Source organism: Nematolebias whitei, chromosome 5 (genome assembly GCF_014905685.2).
Source record: "Nematolebias whitei isolate Nwh7 chromosome 5, NemWhi1, whole genome shotgun sequence".
NCBI classification, from domain to species: domain Eukaryota; kingdom Metazoa; phylum Chordata; class Actinopteri; order Cyprinodontiformes; family Rivulidae; genus Nematolebias; species Nematolebias whitei.
Window position 1 is genome coordinate 17,267,764 of NC_056502.1, and position 16,885 is coordinate 17,284,648.

The 16,885-nt window shown below is 42.0% G+C and overlaps 1 protein-coding gene across 1 annotated transcript; it reads right to left on the reverse strand.

The window, feature by feature from the left end:
* Positions 1–4,157: 4,157 nt before the first annotated feature.
* fam189b (family with sequence similarity 189 member B) lies at positions 4,158–15,853 on the reverse strand. Its single transcript, XM_037676281.1, is given in 14 exon segments — positions 4,158–4,547; positions 7,022–7,168; positions 7,252–7,427; positions 9,619–9,634; positions 10,140–10,545; positions 11,122–11,398; positions 11,707–11,779; positions 12,956–13,055; positions 13,177–13,337; positions 14,596–14,703; positions 14,802–14,918; positions 15,067–15,174; positions 15,482–15,538; positions 15,620–15,853. Coding segments are annotated over 14 exon segments (2,220 nt in total). The 3' UTR covers positions 4,158–4,307.
* Between the last annotated feature and the right edge of the window lie 1,032 nt (positions 15,854–16,885).

Sequence of the window (16,885 nt, forward strand, 5' to 3'; positions counted from 1 at the left end):
CAGAATATACAATAAAGTAGAGGCTGCACTGATCCAATTGTTGATGTCCTGCTCCATTCTTCCCTCACTCATGAACAAAACCCTGATTTGAACTCTCCACTGAAGGCAGCACGTCACTCCCATCATGGACTGGGCAGTCCACCCTTTGTCAACTGAAGACCATGACCTCAAAGTTGGAGGTGTTGATCCTCATCCCAGCTGCTTCACACTCAACTTTGAAACACCTCAATGAACACTAGCAATCACAAGACAAAGACGCCAACAGGACTACATCATCGGCAAATAGCAGAGACGAAATGAGGTAATTGAACTGGATCCCTTCTACCCCCTGGCTTCTTCTTCTTCTTTCAGCTTTTCCCTCTTCAGGGGTCACCACAGTGACTCATCCTCCTCCATCTCACTCTGTCCTTTGCTTCCTCTGTCCTCACTACAACTACCTCCATGTCCTCTCTAACTGCATCCATATATCTTCTCTTTGGCTTTCCCCACATTTAGAGTTGCTACCCTCAGTCATACATTCTTGATTTCCCTCTTCACTCTCCGTCTCCTGACACATTTCCCTCCTCTTGGTCTTCTAACAGTAGCACAATTTCTGCCGGCAACCTATTTGTCAACAGCACCAGTGGTGGTCATTGGTATCCCAGGTCTCAACCGATCCAGTATGGTTTCACTTTGATGAACTCGCATTATAGTTTTGGCAAAAGTGTTTTATATCAGATGCCCTTCCTGACACAACCCTCAACATTTACCCGGGTTTGGGACCGGCACAAGAGATACATGGCTTGTGCTCCCTAGTGGCAGGTTTTTCTACCCCCGGTTGCACCACAAAATTCTGTCCGTAAAAGTTACGAAAATAATCAGTGACAAAGGGTAGCTCTGGTGGAGTCCAACTCCCACCCTGAAGGGGTCCGACTTACTGCTGACATTACAATCAAAACTCTTGCACCGCTTGTATATTGGATGTAACTGGGACCCTGTGTACACAGTTTAGTTCCACCTAATGTACCACATGCAATGTGAATGACAATAAAGAACCTTGAATCTTTAAGTCTCATTGGTCCTTAGCAACAAACCCCCAATCCAATACTCATGGAGCATCCCTACAGTGTACCTCATGGAACATGCTTAAATAACTTCTCCAGTCAATAAAACACGTTGACCAGTTAGTCAAACTCCCATTCCCCTCAAAGACCCAAGTCAGGGTAAAGAACTTGTTCAGTGTTTCATGCTCTGGATGAAACCTCATTGTTCCATGATGGGATGTCTGTGTAAGAAATGCTGGAAGTAGAAGTTGCTGGTGGAAAAGTGTAAAGAATCTGACCTCGATGACAACAAAGGCTGTTGGCTGTCATGCATGATCCAGGTATACATTTTGTCGTGTTCCTGTAGATTCAGTTTGTTTAGTCATGATGTTTCTTGTGTTTTTTGTTGTTGTTGTTGATTTGATTTCTCTGTCATTCACCCTTACATTCCCTCCGTCAATCATCTCATTACTCACATGTCTAATTTACCAATCAGCCCAGCTGCATCCACTCGTTCATCACCTCACCTAGAACTTATCCTACTGGTTTCGTCCTCACCGTCAGTCTGTTAAACTGTTTGTTCTTCTGCATGTTGGGTGCTTAGTTTTCATCTTGTTTTGCTGACCTGTCTGTGTTTTTCTTTTTCTTTCTTTCTTATTATTTAGTGATTAAATTCCTTATTTTTTCATTGTGCCAGCCCTCATGTCCTTGGCTACTAACTTGCCACACTATATTGATACTAGCTGGTTGTGAAAGTTTGTCCTGGAGATAGAACTTTTAAGGATTTCAAAATCTTCAAAACATCGATCATATAGTTTGCGTCTCTGTTGCATTCATGTTAAACCTTTATTTATTTAGTTTTATACTAAATTAGGCTACTGTGTAGTTTTAATACATGAACAATTTTGACAAGCATAAATATATTAAAACACAGTTATAAACATAAATAAAAGTATATACAAGAAGGTCAAATAAGTATTTGGGCCCAATTTTGGTATTTTTGTCTCCGTACACAACCGCTTCTGTTCTTCAGAAACAATGTTTTGATTGACAGGTGGACGTCTTTAATTCAGTGAGTCTGTGTAGTTAGTCTGGATTGTGTCAGCTGAGAAAATAAAAACAAGTCCAGTGTAAATCTTTGTGCTCATAGGTTGGCGTACAAGACGATTTTACCCATCATCACTGCTGATGGAATGAGGGAAACAATGTTACCCCCAAAAAACTTCCTCTGTTTTGGTGACCTGAGATTCAAATGAGTAGAACAGCTAAATTTACATTTCTTTTTTCATTTTTATTGGTTTAATATTTTTTGGGTTTGAACAACAAGCCATTTTTCAAAGAAGTGAGCATGCTACATTTAGAAGTCAACAGATGCAGATTTCTCTACGGCCAATAATGACCTTTAGAAATCAGGACAGCCAGTGGCTCAAATATCACGCCTTTTCTTAATTTTAGGACTATGTATTTTTCATTTAACAAAAATATAACATAACTGTCAAATTAAATAAACACATATTTAACAATAATTAAAAACGTGTAAACTTAGAAATATATACGAATGCACAGAAGAGCATTCTTTCTTAAAAACAGTGTGTTACAACGAGCTGAAGCAGCTGCTGAAAGTAATAAAAATATATATTCAGCTGTTTTGTTTGTGTGTTATAGCCTATGGGTTTTATTAATTGTATAACTTCAATAAAGAGTTCCTCTAAATTTGTAACCTTGTAGGTATATATTTTACTTATGGATTTTACATAAAAACTGACCGGGGCCTGTTTCAAATGTTCATCTGAAGAATCCACTCATTAAATTAAACTGTGCAAAGGCTCAGCTGCAGTTTGACACGTGGCCTTAAACGATCATCTTCACATTACATTTCAGAAGGACAACACACTGTGCAGAACATTTACAAAAAAAACCCAACTGTTATTTATTTTTTCATTTGTGTTATTTATTTCATATGTTGAAATACACAACTTGCATCGAAGGTTTTGCTATCAACACTGCATTTAAAATCAGGAATAAGAGCCATATTTAGATTTATTATGCAGGTTTGTCCCGTTGAGACTGCCGTACAGATATAATTTCTTTAAATAAATCATATTTAATGCAAGACGGGAGGTAGAAACAACGCTCAGACAAAATTTGTGTTGGGAGTGTGTGAGTGCTTTTCTATGTGCTTGTATGTGTGTAAATCTTCATATTTAGTTCTGTACATTTTCAAAATGTGCCTCTACTGGTAACGGTATTACCAGGGAGCAATCGAATTTTAAAAACCCAGTCTCGTATAAATATGCTAATCTACTGTGAGACAGTTTCCAAAGGTGCCAAATGACCGTTTTTCACTTTTTCATTCTGCAACATTTGCTGCAAATCCAAAAAAAAAAGGACGGCTCAAACGCAGAGTGAAGCCTAACAAATCAGCTGGTACGTTGGTTTGCAAGAGATTCTCGATGAATAATCCAATATTTTACGACGATACGACCGTTTTAGCCAAATTTTCAGACATTCCTTTACAATATGGGACACGGAAGCAAATGGAGCCGCCGGGCAGAACACGTCACCTTTGACCTTTGCCTTCAAATCAAGTGGTTACTCTCAACAGATCCTGTGCGCAAAAAAGTAAAAAAGAAAGAAGCAAACATGCAGATAAATACATTCGAAGAACATATTTAGTTACACAGACAGGCAGAGTCAAATGCACGAGGTTCCTGCTGCATCGCAGCTGCAGCAAAACATGCACACGCTCAGATCGAGCCGCCGTGTCCAGGGAGCGCTCAGTGAGGTTCATTTCAAAATGTGGTCTGTGGTGTGGGTGTTGGGGGGGGGGGGGGGGGGCTGCCTCGTTTTGTGACAGCCGTCATGTAGGTGAAGATTTAAACAAAACCCCACAACAAATCCAGTAAAGGTCGTCCTCACGTGCAGCCTCATCAGTTCGTCTCGTCCTGAACCGTCTGTGTGTCGACGGTATTTATCAATGGAAGACAAAATAAGGATTTCTGTGACCACCTCACCTCCACTGGGGGGTGAACGGCAACTAAAACAAGAACCAAACGCAGATTGCAATCCGTAGTTGTGCGGTAGTTTGAATGCACGTGTAAATGGTTATTGTCTCTGAGGTGGACTGTCTTTGTTTTGCTGAATTGTGAGGGAGGTCTGAGTAGGAGCACCATTAAGGCCATTTGCACAGCTGACAAATGGAGGGGGCGCAGAGAACAGAAGAGAGGCGAAGACTTTTAACATCTTATCTCGTTAACTCCATCCTTCCTCGCCCCCGTCTCCTCCTCACAGTGCAGACTCTGAATGGAGCGCTCCAGACGAGCCGTGGTGGGCCGTCACCAGCTGACACAGCGAGGAGGAGGAGCTTAAATCTCCGCAGCTGCGCAGGTGGATCCCCTCCAGCACCCGGCTGCCGTGATGCCGGTTGTGTCGGCTGTCGCTGTGGGAATGGTGGTGTCCGCGGGGACGAGGGTGATGGTGGTGGGTGGGGTGTCCTCGGCTGGTGCTCCAAGGGGCCCGCAACATCTGGAGATAAAACGACGAAGATGAAGATCGAACAGAGGCAGAAGAACGTGGTGCAGAAGTTTGTGGTCATACTCAAAGCCAGACTTTCCGAATGTCTTACCCGAGGTTTAAAGGGCCCCAAAATAGTATTATTATTATTTGTTTAAATAAATAAATGTTTTTCAAAAATGATATTTTGCTTATTTTTAAGGATGTGCAAGCTGGAAAAAAGTTTTATTTAGTTAACGTCTGGTTCCCTTACCAACTGTTTAATGGGTTTTGGTGTGTTTTTAATTAAGTTACTTTGGATTATTTTAGTTTTAAAGTCAGTACAGTATAGTATTTTTTACTAAGTGACTTTAGTTTGTGAACTTTTGAGCCACAATGGCTTGTAAATGGTTTGCTTGTAGAAGACTGCTGCAGTGTTTTTATGTATTTATTCTGTCATTTCATGTTAATCTTGAGGTCCGGTCAACAAATGATATATTTAGATGTGAACTTTATTAGAAAACTCCCAATTTCTGTTCACAAAATCAGGTCAGGTCTGTCAGTTTATAGAACGATCTTTAGAGCAGAACTGGTTGTAACTAATAATCTAAAAACATTAGGACAGGGTTATTCAACTGGTGGCCCGGGGGCCAAATCAGACCCACAGATGAACTCATTTCGGCCCACCAATGGGTTCATTTTAAATAAAACTAGATTTTAAATCGTAAAACTACGACGGAGCTTTAGGGCCACGCTAAGGGAAAAAAAAATTAACAGCCATACATTTACGAGAATAAAGTCGTACGAGACTTTTTTTTTGGTTGCAAATCTTGTTTTTTTGTTGTTGTTGTTTTCCACGAGTCGGATCCATGACGCGACCTGTCAATCAATCCAGTAGGCGTGTCAGCAAATGACCAATCTGAAGCTAAATGAGTCGTAATATTAAACAAACTCCGACACCATAAAGCAGGTTTACCACATTTTGACTGTGGTAAAATGAAGAATGTTTAGCATTTTAAATTATACTTTGGTATTGGTTTTACAAATAAGGAGATGGTTAATCTGTTAGCACATCAGCATCAGATGATTATCAGTATCAGAACTCTGAGGTTGTTACGACGGGAGCTGGCTGCGGGTCACCGGTGACTGCAGCTAGCTGTTGCTAGCCGTGGGCCTCAGGCCTCCTCTCAGACTCAGGACCCGCCTCCAGCTCACGTCGCTCCCCCCGGCTCGAACCTCCCTCAGAAGCGGCAACTCACACTAACAATAAATCAAGGAAACATGAATTCAGTTTTACCAATTGTATTAAAATCAAGGCAGGAAAAGGTTACAGTTTACAGCGCTGGTCTCTCCGGTCTATGACGCGATCACAAACCGGAAGTGCAGATGTCCCGTGTCATTACTCATTTATAGGGCCTAGACTCCCCCTTCGCAGAAGGGAAGCTCAACCTGTCACATGTATGAGGAGGCGTGACCAAGTGTGATCTCAATGGATCTTACATGATTTGACGTGTAATGAAAAATGAGCTGGTGCTTCAAAAGCCTTTCTACGTGAAGTAGCAAGCAGAAATAAATTCTATTCCTTGACGGATATTGAATCCCAGGGAGACTCTTTTAGAGTTGCTGGCTCAGTTTAACCTGGTCAGAACCGGGTCATGATTTTATTATAATCCCATCTCTGAGCAGATCAGAAACCCCAGGACCAGTCTAGATAAATATCTAACAAGGTGGTAGCTCTGATGTGCTGCAGCAGCTCTCTGCAGGTAAGGAGCATTTAGCTTCAGATTGGTCATTTGTTGACACGCTTACTGGATTGATTGACAGGTCGCGTCATGGATCCGACTCGTGGAAAAAAAAATAAACGAGAGCTGCAAAAAAAATAAAAAAGTCTTGTATGACTTTATTCTCGTAATATTAAGACTTTATTCAACTTTATTCTCGTAATTTTATGACCTTTAATGATTTTTTTTCTTAGCGTGGCCTTAAAGCTCCGTCGTATAAAACAACTTTACCTAACGACAGTAACTGCTGGATGCCCCGCCCCCGAGCTCTTGGCTTTCAGTAACTGTGCCCCCCTGAGCAGTTTAGTTGAATAGCCCTGTTTCAGGTTAAATTTCTCGTACTTCTTTATAAAAAGTTGCTGATGTTCCGTATCGGGACCTTTTCTCTCTTTTTGCCACAGCACCTTAAAATGATTTAGTCCATGAAACAGATGTACTTTATTTATTTTAGTTTAACGAGAGAAAAGTCCAGATCTGCTTTTGTTTTGTGCAGCAGAAATAAAAAAGAGGTAAATTGCGACAGACTCATTGTTTCAGATGGTAAGTCTGAAGGTTTTTCAAGCTTCGGACTGTAGATTTTACATTAAAGCTAAGCGCAGCTTCATGTGACTAGAAGCCTTGAAGTTAATGTACGTTCACATGTAACATGCACATAATCAGCATTTTTATTTGTATGTGTTCAGAAACCCATTGATAGAACCTTCCTTAATCCTGTCTTGGTGGTACCTGCTCGGAGGGCAGGTGATCGGGGAGAGCAGTCTCAGCTCCATTCCTCCTCTTTGGCCCCTGCCCTGAGCCCCCAACGTGTTCTGAAGACGGCCCCAGGTTACGTTTGGAACGGTGCAGGAAGCGAGCCACCAGACCCCGAGTCACCTAAAGGGATAGAAACAAGATCAGGTTGAGACGATGGCACAGGCTCGAGGATGTCTCCTTTTATCTTTTATGTATCAGTTTACCTTGAGGTCTCCTAAAGACCGGTGGCAGTCTTTGGGTAAACGTAGCGGGGAGGTGGGGGCAGGTTTGGTGGGGACCTGCACCCCTGTAGCTGCTAACTTCATGCTGCCTTTAACGGGCAGAGCTGCGGCGGGAGGCAGAGACACTGGAGGCAACAAACACGCCTCTGAGGACGGAGCTGTGAGACAGAGAACAAGACAGAAGTTTGGGTTTGTTAGGTTAAAAGACTGAAATGAACCACAGGAGAACGATGAGGAATTATGAAAGTGTGTGTTGCTTTAATGCACATCAAACCAGCCAACCCTTTTCATAAAGATCAGGGGTGTCCAAAGTGTGGCCTGAGGGCCATTTGTGGCCCTTGGAGTGATTTTATGAATCCAACGACTGCAGTTTAAAAATGGTATGTTTCAATATTCACAGAACCTTTCTGGGCCATCCATGATCCAAAACAGTGACCAGCCCACGTCTTAGGAACATTTGTGTTTCTGAGAAGAACAGACGGAAATAAACTTTCCAAGAACACAAAATAAAACAATAGACCCAACAAATTCATCCATTCATCCATCCATCCAACCATCCATTCACTCATCCATTCATTCATCCAGCCATCCATCCTTCCAACCATCTATTCACCCATACATCCATCCATTCATCCATCCATCCAACACATCCATCCATTATCTTTTACCCGCTTCTTCCATTTTGGGTCATGGGGGTCGCCGGTGCCCATGTCCAGCAATCACTGTGCGAGGGGCGGGGTACACCCTGGACAGGTCTCCAGTCCATCACAGGGACACATAGAAACAAACAAGACAAACAACCATTCACTCTCTCACTCACATCTAGAGACAATTTAGAGTTACCAATCAGCCTAACATGCATGTTTTTGGTCTGTGGGAGGAAACCGGAGTACCCGAAGAAAACCCACACATGCACGGAGAGAACATGCAAACTCCACCCAGAAAGGCCCCTGGACCAGGAATTGAACCGTCAACCTTCTCGCTGAGAGGCAGCAGCTCTACCAAATGTGCCACCGTGCTGCCCATCAATTCATCCATCAATTCATCCATCAATCCATCCATCCATCCATCCATCCATCCATCCATCCATCCATCCATCCATCCATCCATCCATTATCTTTACCCACTTCTTCTTTTTCAGGTCAATTAAATTAAATCCTTTACTAACTAACTAACTAACTAAATAAATAAATCAATAAATAAATAAGGTCAGTGTTTATGAGGCTACAACAATTTAGAGCTCCTTCTCCACCAAAATTTGTCAACTTTTGTTCTTTTTCCAAAATATTACTCACATTGTTGCCGAGAAAAAAAAAATGGAGAGAAAAAACCCGACAAGCGTTTTGTTTAATTATCTGAAATTTAAGTTTTTGTGGCTAGTTGTGAGTACTTTCATCTTGACAGTTTTGGCTCACATAAGAAAAGGTTTGGACACCTCTGACCCAGAGTAAACACAAGCCCTAACCATCATAAATAAAATAAAATAAATACATAAAATTCATCACTTTTTTTGTGGAATTTGTGACCTAAAATAGAGCTTACACAGAATTCCCCCTTTTTACTGTAAATTATCCATCAACCTTTTGTAAATTCTAACTCGTTTACTTTAATTACAGCAAAAATATATGAGCACATGGATTATACCTGTATGCATAAAAACTTTAATATTACTGTGTTAGTACTTAATTATTAACAGGGGACTACTTGGGTGCCCTTCAGACTTGAGACATCTGACTAAGTTATTGTAGATTAAGATATAAAACATGTGAAGGCAGTAAAACAGCATCGTACACAAAGTAAAGAGTTGATTTGCTGGTGATACAGTCCAGTGGAACTAAATAATTTATGGCATTTGACCAGTGCTTATAAGAAGGTGTATTAATCCAAAATACTGAGCAGATCATTCAAAACAAGACAGAAACAATGTGACAGTTCTTTCACAAATGTTTCAACACGAGTTGTGGTTGATTAAACTGCTTCAGATTAGGAGGTGTTGATCCTCATCCAGATGAGAACTTAATTTATTTTTGGGCAACAAGTTTAGTGACCATAGAAATGTCTGCACAACCCATCACTTTGCCGTTTTAAACATAAAAGATGAGAGTTTTAACACTCATCTATCACAACGATGAAGATGTGAAACAGCTTCATGAGTTGGTTCTGCAGACTGTTAAAACATATGAGTGACACACGTTGGACATGTCCTCTTTTGTGCTTTTACTTCCTTCAAGTTAGACTTTTTTTTTAATGCAGGACTGAGCAGATGATGACACTGAAACCATTTTTGCCTGTTTTTATTTTCAACCATTTTGCAGATTAGACATAAAAATGTTAGAAGCAAGCTCTTACCTGTATCTGTAGATGCCTTGCTGCATCCGGAGCCAATATTCACTGGAATATAGGAGGGAAAAACTGTTTCTAATCACTAAAACTGATGTAATGCTCCTATTTTTGACTAAAGCGCTTCCAGTGCTGGTCCAGAGCCAGTTCCAAATTGGTTCTGGCTAAGAGCTGGTTTGATTGTCCACAAACACACACCCCCACCACACCGCAGAAACACGCTACTTCCCATCTCTTCCCGTTTGATCCTCCAGCTGCCATATTTTGAATTTTTGTAGAGAGAAACGGTTTATGAACACATCTTAGTGCTCATCTCATTTTCCTAAAAACTGCTAATATCCCCAGTCCAGTTTACAAATCCTACAGGAACTGAAGTAAACGCTTACGCCAGTAGTTTGTTGGCCTCCATACTTTAACTTCCAATATAAGCAGAACTTTGCTCTGACCCAGCAGAAACTTATTACTGTAGCATCAGTTTTTTTAGGGTTGAAGCTGATGCTTTAGGGGGAGGGAAGGCTCTGAACTAGTACTGGAACCACTTGGATGGAACTGCTTCTCCCTGAGAGACATATTCATGCTGACTCACCTGTGTCTGTAGAGGAGCCAAGACCTGGCTCACTGTGCGACCTCAGGAGACGTAAAAAGCCCTCGCTCTGTCGTCTCACATTCCCTCCATCTTTTATGCTTCTCTCAGCTCGTCGGCGGAGGTAGGAGGGCTGATGTGGGAGGGATGGTCCATTTCCGTGCTCGCCAGCAGCAGAGGAACATGAAAATGGAGGATTAGAGGAGGCCAGGATGGCTCCTTGGTTTAGAGGGGTGGAAGGGTCAACTTGAATCTCAGGGATGGAAGAGCCCTGTTGATTAGTGGATCTCCCTATTGCTTCTAGCTGAGAGCAGCTACTAGTTAGCATCGCCTGGCGATGCAGCACTGGAGACCTGAACAACAAAAAATAGATGTATTTCAAATGTTACCACATCTGGTTGTCGATTATAATGACATCACCTTACAGTGTCAAGTCAAATTTATTTATAAAGCACATTCAAAACAGCAGCTGTCACCAAAGTGCTTAACAACAAGATCAAGGCAGTAAATAAAAATAGCCAGATGTAATTAAAAGCATAAAAAATAAACACAAAAAGTAGAGTGAAAATAAAACGGATCCAAGAATCGAGCCCTGTGGGACTCCATAGGAAAAGAGGCACTGACACGGATACACTATTTCCAACTTTAACACAGAAACTCCTGTCACTTAGGTACTAACAGAACCATTCTAATTCATTCAACCTTTATTTAAACAGGTTAGACCCACTGAGCCACGAGGACTCATTTACAAGAGAGACCTGGATGCCGCACCAGTAATCCCAACCGTTCTAACCTTGATATAAGGATACTGTGGTGAACAGTATCAAAAGCAGCAGTAAGGTCAAGGAGTACAAGTATCACAAACTGGCCAGAATCATTTGCTAACAGAATGTCATTACATTACAGTGTTACCGTGTTGTTCTACACACCTGTACGTGTTGGTGGCTGTGCTCGGTGAAGAACAGGAGTTGGACCGTTCTCCTCGAAGGAACCTCCTGGCTCTCGGTCCTCCTGCTAGGGGGCTCTCTGGTGTTTGAGTCAAAGAACCACGAAAGCTTAGGTCCCCCCTGTCAGTAGTGGTTCTGCTGCTCCGTTCCCCCTGGTTCCTCAGCCCAACCTCTAACAAACAGGAGTCCTCGGACGGAGACGAATCATCTGGGATGTCCACGATCTCTGACATCAACAGAGACCCACAGTCCATGGAGACTAATAAAAACAGCGTTTCATTGTTACATAGGAAAACATTAGTTAAAGTGAAAACCATTTGATTTGGCGCTAGCCATTGGAGTAAATGCAATATAACATTAATTATTATTTCATCTTTTTTGCACCTCAGTCATGTTAAAACAAATCCAACACTCTGCAATGTACTTAAGATTTTCCCCCGTGACTTTCATCACTGAAGTAGACAAGGGACAGAACACACAAAGTGTATCCCGATTAAATAACGATTAGGTTGCAATTTACAGATTATGCCACTAGATGTCACTATAACAGAATGAAACTGATTTTACCTTCTCCACTGAAGGCAGTAGAAGTTCCTCTCTCTCCAGACAGCTCAGAACCGTGGGTGTCAAACACTGTGGCCTTAATGGTCACAAGAGACAAGTTTAACGACTAATACTCACAACACATATACTGCAGAGTGAAATACAAGAGTGGAGCAAGTTCAGGTTAGACTTTCTATTATTGTGAAGATTTAAATGAACTGATCTCTTAAACACTTATCAAGAAATCATTTTCAACATTTTAATTAACTTATGGCTTGTTGTTTATGTACAGCACAGTCCTATTTTGTGTGAAAACAATGAGAGCGATTTTAAAACTTTGGGCGTACCAAGAAGTTTAAGGCCACATGGAATTGTATTTATTTATTCATTTATTTTACCAAAGTTTTAGATGACTTGTCATGTTGTAGGTTATTTGACAATATGAAATCACCTTCTGATATACACAGGTCTATTTTTTTATGATTATTTTATTTACGTACTAAAAGCACTGTCACTACTAAACTTATTAAACCTTATCCTCTCCTAAATATATATATATATATATATATATATATATATATATATATATATATATATATACATATATATATATTATGCATATTACCTCCAGAGACCCTGCATCCTAATATTGATGACATTAGTTTTAAACCGTCCTTATTCAGGAAACTAAATTTAAAGTTTTATTTTTAATTTTAAACTAAATATAAATTCATATTTTTGACTCCTAATTGCTCAAAACAATGTTTGATTTTATGTTTATGAGGTTCTACTTATCCCAATTATGTAGGAGAAATTAAAAATGTACGCCAATCCAAAGCTTGGGACTCAGGAGGTTAAAACAGTCTGGTCAAGTGGGGCCAATGGGGGGGCACACATTTTTTAGGGGTGGCCATTGCCCACACTGGCCCCCACTTGGTGGCGAGCAGGAAAATAAAGTGGTTGAGAACTGAGACCCAACAAAACAAGAGAACAGTTGTTTTGTTTTGTTTCTTGTATTTTTAGATTAGAAAGTCAACTCAAACCACCTGCATTGTTCTACTGAGAAACAATCCTCCTGCTGCCCTTGACCCCTAAGGTGTCAATTTAAATGCTAGGACCTCAGAGTCATTTTGACCCAAGGGCAGCAGGAGGATAAAATATATAACACAAACTGAGCATTTTAAGAATCAAATAATGTTTTCCTTAGCTTTTCGAAGCAAAGACAGATGCTAGCCGAGGCTGAACATTAGGATGCTGTAGCACGGTTGCTCACCTGGCTGACAGCTCTTTGGCCCATCACAGCTTCGTAAGGAGGGGGGCAGTCAGTGGGGTATAAAGGAACAGGGCTCTCCATCGAGCCGTTATAGGTGATGCTGGGTGTTGATACAAGCATGTTAGTCATTCTATAACTGGCTATATTTTTAGTTTAGAGGTGATGGGATTTACATGAAGTATCCAAATTAACTCAGCACACATCAAGAGTCTGTTTGGTACCTCTGAGCGTCTGTCTCGGAGCTGCAGGTGTATTCAGGAGGATAGTAGGGCGGTGGAGGGATGGGGGGGACAAACTCTTCAAAGTCCATGATGTTGGTCAGGAAGGCATCCTGAGGAGTGGTGCATTCTGGGTTGACGGACCGAGAGCGATGTGGCGCCAACTATATGTAACACAGGAGACAAAAATAAGGTTGGTTTGCATTAAATCTGTACAATACGTGTCAAACTCAAGGCTCGCAGGCCCAATCTGGCCCTTGTTAAGGTCTTATATGGCCCCCTAAGATATTTTAAATGCAAAATATTATTTTCTTATTTAGCTTAAAAACCTGATAAATACTTCATTTAGTGCAGATTTCTCATGACCGCTGGCTAACTTCGACGTCAAGATAGTCTGAAAGGTTGACATTTTCCATAATCTTTGGTACTTGATGTGGAAAGAGCAAGAGAGAACATCAAATAAGACCCATCAAACTCTTGTTGATGAACCTGCAACCAAGAAAAGTTGTCAGGACTGGCCCGTGGTTTGGAACAGGTTTTACTGGCCACAAATGGTAAATAAGTTTGACACACTTGCATGCATTAATACACTAAAATCTGAAACCATGCCTAATAAAAAAATAATAATAATAATGCTTTCAAAATTCTCTCTAGACTTTGGCTGATTTTTCACTCATTTTCTGTTTAGTTCTTGAACGTTTTGAGAAAAAAAACGTTGTCAAGTCACTAACTGGCCCTTCAGACATCAAAATCCTCCTAAACTCAAAGTATGAACCATTATTGTGTCATAACAGACAACTTAACAAATAAACTAAGGTTAAGAGGATAAACAGGAACTAGCAACATGCTAGCAATTGCTAGCTAGTTACTTGCTAGCATTCTGTCACCAAAACACTCTTTGTTCTCAGATTTATTTGTTTATTTATTTATGTAGCTAACCATAATAAAATATCCAAAGAATATTGTGTAAGAAACATAAAATAATATTTTAGCAACAAGCTAATTTCCAAAAGAGCTTTTAACTAAAGCTTGACATAAAATGGATAATCGTGAAGGACGATGTATCTTTCAGGCTCTGAGTCTGGTCTGTTTTCTTGTTTTTGTCCAACATTTTTTTTTATTTTAAATATTCTGCTGTGGTTTGGTAAAAGGACAAGAAAGACAGAAAATTAGCAACAAAGCAGCCAAAGTCTTAAGAAAAACTTTGAAAAATCTTTAGAAAGCCTGAAGAACTGTTGACCAAAACTTTTTCTAATGGGTACTTGACAGTGTGGCACATTCGAAGCGAAAAATAGAAAATTAGGTGTGGTTTACAGTACAATATATCCTAATCTCTCACTGTAGCTCTGCCGCTGATCAGCAGCGTACTTGCATCTTTTAAAAAAAGGCCAATCACTTTGGCATGAAGTGCTCTGAGCTCACCAGGTGCACAAGGTCCAGGGAGAATATGTGAATACTGCAAGTCACAGTGGACAGCGTACAAATGATGGTGGAGAGGATGCTGAGACCACAAGCGCTGAACAAAAGATCCTGCGAAGAATGAAGCAGTCACAAAGAATCTCAACCTAGCAGCTCATATTTTTATTTTTGTCATTTTATTTGTGGCAGAAAAGACTCATTCCACCTACTTTTAGCTGATGTCTGACCGAGTGGCAGTCAGCATTCAGGTACAGGACCAGTGTATCCTCTGCTTCAATGGAGCAGGGGTGAGTGGGTGCACAACACACACACAGACCGTTCTCCATCTATACACACACATAGAGTGAATTAACACCAAGCACTTATCTGCACACTTAAACACTTTCCAAACTATTCCTGGCACGTCGTCTCCGGGCGTCTGGAACAAGAAGGACGTGTCGGCACCGGGGTAAAAAGGACGACGCTCTGGCGTACCTGGCAGGTGAGCATAGACTTGACCATCTGTGCATTCTGACAGGAGAGCATTGAGCCGGCCAGGCTGAGGATCACACACACCGCAGACAGCAGCATGAACAGGGACACCTGTGGGGACAATTGGGAGATGACGCCTGATTTAGAGCCGGATATTAAAAACTGGCGAGGCGAGCAGGAGACAGAGAAGGACACAGAAGGAGAACATAATTACTGAAGAAAATAATCAGTGAAAGTGTCAGAAAAAGCAACGAGCGCTCAGATTTATCACGACCGATGCCTGTAAGTGGCAGTAAATAATTCATATAGTAGTTTGCTCAGTAAGACTTTATTTAAACATGAGCTTGCACTATATATATGAAGACATGCAGAAACCTTTACAGCTAGCATCTGAATTCAGCTGTAAAGCTCAGCCTACCACCAGCGTCAAAGGTCTTCTCCACGAGATTATCCCAACTATCCCTGATGCCACCACCTGCAAACACAAAAGCACATCTTAAAGCACATCTGAAGCTTTCTCAAAATTGGACTCCGATCATTTTTCAGTCAAACTTACAAAGAAGCCGGCCCAGAATGGACAGGACTGTCTGACGCGAGCAGAGGAGGTGAAGGCCATGCTTGTGAAGGAGAAACCCAGGACCATAGCTCCCAGGCCCAGGTGGCACAGACCCAGGTAGAGGAGCAGACGGGCTCCACCGGGCCCCCGACCTGACATGCCTCTACGGCTGTCGGACCAACCCCGAGACCCAGAGGCTGAGGCTACGCTGCTGGAGTCTGAAGGTGAAGGCATGTTTTTTATGTGTATGATGATGATGATGATAAGGAGGAGGAGGCGGCTGGGAAATGTTCTTCGCTTAAATCAAGTTGTGTGGGCAGAGAAGCGGCAGAGGAGGGAATTTGGAGCTCAGCTCTGTTAAAATCCTGCACCAAACTCTCCGCTGGCCGGTGCAATAGTTCCTGCACAATCATGTCCCATCGTGACGCCGCACCAACAGTCCAGTCCTGCCAGAGTCCAAAAACTTCGTCAGCAGAAAGCTGAGAGTCGAGCAGCCGCTACAGAGCTCACCCCATCTGACATTTCAGCCGTGATGCTGAAGTGGTTTGAGTCAGTAGAGTCCCCATCACCCTGAGCAGCCCGCACACCCCTGGAGCTCAGAAAGTACACTTTGTGCCGTTCAGTCCCATCCAAACACAAGCTCACAAACTGGACTGGGTTTGTTCTTGTCAGGTTGTTTAAATCCTCACCTCACTGCTTTCCTCCCTTTGTAGCAGCCTCCTCTCCGCTGTCTCCCCCCATCTCTGCCTCCTCTCGGCTGTGTGGCATTGCGGTAACTGGAGACCCGAGCAAGGCCGCAGATATAAAAAAAAAAACATCCCAAAGACAGCAGCTGATCGCTGGCTGTTTTCACCCCCCTCCCTGCAGAGGTCACTTCCCTTTAAGTAACGACAAAACCACGTCCGAACATGTGCACTCCATACCCCCCACCCCCTCCTGTGACCTTATTCTACAGCCATCCTGTCAGGGAGAACCGGAGCTCCGAACCCGGCTAGAACATCACTCCGTCCAAGAGAAGACCCAGGACCAGGTGATGAACAGGAGATGAAAAAGAAAATCCTTTCATCGATTCTCAAAGTGCATAAAAAAAAAAAAAACAGCTGCGTGTCCTGGATGGAGTATCTCCTCGTGTTTTTTAAAATATCTTTGACAACTCCACCTCACGGCACCTAGACTCCCCCCTCTTCTTCCTCTTCCTCCTCCACTTCTTTCCTCCCTGCAGTCACGCGGGCATCTCGTTCAGCCCGTGTGTTCGTGTGTGTCTGA